The following is a 4,840-nucleotide window of genomic DNA, read 5'->3' as shown; positions in this document are numbered from 1 at the left end:
AATCACAATTGATCAATTCGTTGTCGGTCTTAAAGCAACCCGCATTTAATATTTGATTGCATAGTTTGGAAAAATACTTAAATAACATTTTAATTATTCGAATAGTTAAGCCTACTCCATTATTTTAAAAGCATGATACGAATTATTATTCGAAAAAAACGAACAAATATATGCTAATTCATACCAAGATTACGAACAAATATAATACCAAGAGAAATTCATCGAAAACCTGATTCTCATTCATCATTGTCTTATATATGCCTAATACAAATTAACAAACATGAGTACAAAGATTTTTCTCTAAGAACATGAACACACTTGTAGATTATAATTTATAAACCTGCCGCTTACTACTATTTACACTTCTTTTTCACTTTCTAGAAAACAAAAAAGAGAAAGAAACACAAACCTAAAGGATGTTCAACCAGTTTCTTCCACTGGTTGAAAATACTTTAAATTAAATGACAAGAAACCCTAGATTTGATTCAAACTTGTATAGTACCTACTGAATTACTGGCCTGGGAGAACGTACGTCAACAGTTGGAAGTACATATTTAACACCACCTCCCACAAATCAAGAGGAAAAAAGAGTTAAAACAAGGCATCAGTTTCTTCTAAACAAAGATTCATAAGGTTATCTTCATGTACTTGAGCAGTAGCATCATCAAGAAGCCATTTCTCTAGGAAAGTAAGAGGAGGAAATTGAGCATTTTTGGTGTTTGGTTTGCTTTCATCTTGGAATAAACTTGTTTCGGGCGAAACCGATGGAGAACCATCTGAAATATTGCTGTAGTTTGAGTAGTTGTTGAGCCCAAATTGCAGTGAGTTATCAAAGCCTTCACTCGGAGGACTGGTAAACTGCACCCCATCGAAAGAGTTGTGAGTCTGATCAGTGGTGCTGATACTTTCCGAGCTCGTCTGTGAAGATTTTTGGGGCTTCTTCATCCAGTTTGGGAGCAATCGTGCAATGTTATCCGCACTTGAAGCATAAGTAGTTGCACCTTGATTTGTCTGTGTAGGAGGTATGGCCACTTGTTGGTGTATTTGTGAACTAGGGTTTGTAGTGATTGATGAGGGATTTCTTGAAACCGTAGACGAGGATAATTCAGGCAGATTGATGGATTTGTTGTCGAGAGATAAAGCTTCACAGAGGGCTTGTTTAGCCATGTGGATATCAGTTTGGAGCCTTCTCTCCCATTGACCTTTAGGCATGGCAGTTTGTGAGAATGATGATGAGTTTGACCCATTTGAACGATGATGGTTTTCTAGGTCAGATGAGTCGCCTTGGATCTTGTGAAGCTTCTTCTTCAGATGGGTGTTCCAGTAATTCTTGATATCGTTATCTGTTCTTTGTGGAAGATAAGAAGCTATTGCTGCCCATCTACAAAATTTAACCAAAACCACACATCAACCACATAATTATAATAAAAAAGTAATCCTTAATTAACATGATATCATCAATTTTCTCTACAGATCTAAACTCCTCATACCTGTTACCAAGAAGGGCTTGCAGATGGATGATCATCTTCTCCTCTTGATCGGTGAAGTTGCCGCGTTTGATACCTGGCCGGAGATAATTCGTCCATCTAAGTCTGCAACTTTTACTGCATCTTAGCAAACCTGAACAATAAGAAGATGCAAAATAAGAAAAAACTGAATTCCAAAAGTCGAAAATTTTCATTGAAAAAGAAGTTTGCAGGATATAATAAATAGCCAAATTTAATGACTCTAACAAACCCACCTCTAAATAAGAATCTTTATTAAAAGAAAAACACAAAAAACAAAAGATTTTAAGTATAACATACCGGTATTGGTAGGAACAGATCTCCAGTTACCAGGACCATGTTCTTGAATATAAGATACAAGGATTATATCTTCTTCTGGAGTCCATGGCCCTTTCTTCACTCCTACTTTGTCACAACAAGGTGGCCTTCCCATTGCAATCTTCCTTCTTTAGATTGTGAATAAACTGCTTAACTTTGTGTTGATGACGATCTTCTTTCTGTATGACTTTTTAATTTTTCGCACACTCAGTTTGTGTTTGTAGCTGACAAATGAGATGGCTTCTTCTTCTTTCAACCTAGGATAAACGGCAAGACAAAGGTCTTTTCCTAGGGGTATCCCTTTCCAAACAATATATAGACGGAAGAAAGAGAGAGAGACGGTGGTGGTGGTGGTGATTTCAAACGCTGACCAAAGATAGGGGTTGAAAAGAGGTAAAAAGGAAGTGACTTTACTCTCTCTCTCACACACACAACTCATAAACCAACAAAAGTCAAAAGAAGACGGCAAGCAACATTAACTCTTCTTCTTTGCAAAAAGTCAGCCTTTGAGAGAGAGAGAGAGAGAGAGAGAGAGAGAGAGAGAGAGAGAGAGAGAGAGAGAGAGAGAGAGAGAGAGAGAGAGAGAGAGAGAGAGAGAGAGAGAGAGAGAGAGAGAGAGAGAGAGAGAGAGAGAGAGAGAGAGAGAGAGAGAGAGAGAGGCCAGGTGGCAAAAAAATAATTTACAAGTTATTGGTGCATTAATTTCACACTCTATGTATTTATGCATTAAAAACCAAAAACCCCATGTAAACAGAAATTAATAACGAAAATGGGACTTATATATAATTTTAGAAGGAGTTGTCATGTTTGTTATGGATACCTAAGTTCCACCTAAACTTCAAATAACCATTATCTTCATTTACCATGACAAAGGAAAATAGAGAAAGTAATGTCATTGGTATGCCATGCCATGGCAAGGGAGAAGAGACTGAAAAACAGGAGAAAATTTTGAAAAATTGATTTTCCCTCCCCTCTAAAAGCCAGTGTTGAAAGAAGTTGTTGAGCTCGGTATGTTGTAATGGTGGGGCGGTGTTGTGAAAATTAGGATTATGTCGAGGGGTTGTTGCTAATATTAGAAAAATCTATATAAAATAAATAATAAAATTATTTATTATTAACCTAATAAAATTAATTAATATTGGAAGTATTATTAGACGAAATAAAGACAAAACTGCAAAATTGGTTATTGCGGTTTGCAAAAATCTTTGGAAGAGGTCCAAAAAGTTTTCAGCTTGCAAGAATGTCCAAAATCAAATTTTTCTAAATTTTTGGTCCAAAAAAATTGAAATTACCTATTTACCATTTGACAATACTGCAAGTGGTTTTCAAAAACCTTTTGGATGGGGTCCAAAAAGTTTCCAACTTGCATCACAGATCCAAAATCAAGGTTTTTCTGGGTTTTGATCCCTGATATACTTGAAAAGACGATTTTACCCTTTTTTTAATTTTTTTTTATTTTCTTTATTTATTTTGGTATTTAAATAATTAAAAAAAACTAAAATCTCTCTCTCTCTCTCTCTCTCTCTCTCTCTCTCTCTCTCTCTCTCTCTCTCTTCCCCCTCTGGTTTGCGTCTTACCATACAAATACTACCCCTCCTCCTTCTTCATTCACGGCCAAGAAAGTCCACCAGAGGTGGAGCCGTTTTTATGACCACCATGACAACAACAACCCAAACACCCCCTCCTCTGTACCTTCCATACTCTGATCCCCTATCACCTTCCCATATACGCCTCTCGTCATTCTCGTCAAGCAGAACGGACACAACACTAGGAGGCTGCCGAAGCAAACTCTACCACCACGACCGCCACTACTTGTGGTCGTCATTACGCTCCTACCACCATAGTTTTTGACCACCACCGAACTCTCCCCTCCTCCCTCGTTTTCCCCGTCGTGTGCTGCTAGACGCAAAGGGAACGAGGCAGCGGAGCTGCTATCGCTAGCCACCCATCACAGACCACCACCTCGTTGTTGCCACTGTTGTGAACCATCGCCACCCCCAAATGCTGCTTCCATCGACCCTCTCTGTCCAGCCACCAATCTAATTTGAAGGTGATTGCCTTCCTCCTCTTATTTGCTTCGTCCGATAGAGACAAGAGACTCACTGTGAATCTCCATTTTTGCTTAAGCAAACCTACAAGTCAATGTGGACTCAATCCTATTGATGAGATTGTTTCCAATCGATGTGGGTGCTTTGCATTAGAATGTGTGTGTTTGTGTGTTTGGGTTTCAATTTCTTTCTATTGCTTGATCTTGGCTTTTGGTCATCAATTTGGGGATATCAAAGACGAAGTCCATGAGATTTGAGAAGACGAAGAGAGAGAGAGAGAGAGGGGGGGAAAGAGAAAGAGAGAGGGTGGGGGATACTTTTTTTCTTTTTTCATAATTTTTTAATTAAAACAACATTAGAATAATTATAAAAAATACAAAAAAGAAAATAAAAGGGCATAATCTTCCGTTTAAGTTTTTTTGGACCAAAAACCTAGAAAAACCTTGATTTTAGACCTTCCATGCAAGTTGGAAACTTTTTGGACCTCATCTAAAGGTTTTGAAAATCACAAGACCAAATTTGCAGTTTTGTCTTACCCTTTTAATTTCAGTTTTGTATTTTCTTTTCTTATTTATATTAATACTTTATGAAATAAAAAAAAAACAAAGAAGATGAGCCCACTCCACCCCTACCGGTACCTCTCTCTCTCTCTCTCTCTCTCTCTCTCGTTTCACACACATGACTAGATGAACTCATTCATCCTTTATCCCACTCTTTTAGACTTCCTAAATATCCAAATTCACTCTCAATCGTCTCTTCGTCTTCCTCAATCTAACCATTCTCTTGAATCACAATGTTTTGGGATTTCTCAATAACCATTGTTGTTTGAAATTGCAATCTTACATCCAACAATAGTTTTTCGATTTCAGAAATCCATGATGAGGTTTTCGCCTCTGTTCCTCTATAACCTACCCGATTCGAATACCATCCGGGATGGGTTTAATTTCCCATTTTATGTTGATCAAGGAA

The 4,840-nt window shown here is 37.6% G+C and overlaps 1 protein-coding gene across 1 annotated transcript; it reads right to left on the bottom strand.

The window, feature by feature from the left end:
- Window positions 1-217: 217 nt before the first annotated feature.
- LOC111891539 (myb-related protein 306) lies at window positions 218-2,267 on the bottom strand. The gene is made up of 3 exons (XM_023887587.2): window positions 1,806-2,267; window positions 1,491-1,620; window positions 218-1,381 (listed from the first exon to the last, which is right to left on the bottom strand). Exons 1-3 carry the CDS (start codon window positions 1,936-1,938, stop codon window positions 592-594), a joined length of 1,053 nt encoding a protein of 350 aa, XP_023743355.1. The 5' UTR covers window positions 1,939-2,267; the 3' UTR covers window positions 218-591.
- Window positions 2,268-4,840: the final 2,573 nt, after the last annotated feature.

This window comes from Lactuca sativa, chromosome 5 (assembly GCF_002870075.4).
Source record: "Lactuca sativa cultivar Salinas chromosome 5, Lsat_Salinas_v11, whole genome shotgun sequence".
NCBI classification, from domain to species: domain Eukaryota; kingdom Viridiplantae; phylum Streptophyta; class Magnoliopsida; order Asterales; family Asteraceae; genus Lactuca; species Lactuca sativa.
The sequence above is the reverse complement of the archived record's forward strand: the minus strand, read 5'-3'. Positions and strand labels throughout refer to the sequence as shown.

Excerpts from the sequence above, each read along its gene's own strand:
- LOC111891539 (XM_023887587.2), bottom strand. The coding sequence starts at position 1,938 with ATGGGAAGGCCACCTTGTTGTGACAAAGTAGGAGTGAAGAAAGGGCCA. Across the intron at positions 1,621-1,805 it reads ATCTGTTCCTACCAATACCG|GTTTGCTAAGATGCAGTAAA; the intron begins GTATGTTATACT and ends CTTATTGTTCAG. Across the intron at positions 1,382-1,490 it reads CAAGCCCTTCTTGGTAACAG|ATGGGCAGCAATAGCTTCTT; the intron begins GTATGAGGAGTT and ends TAAATTTTGTAG.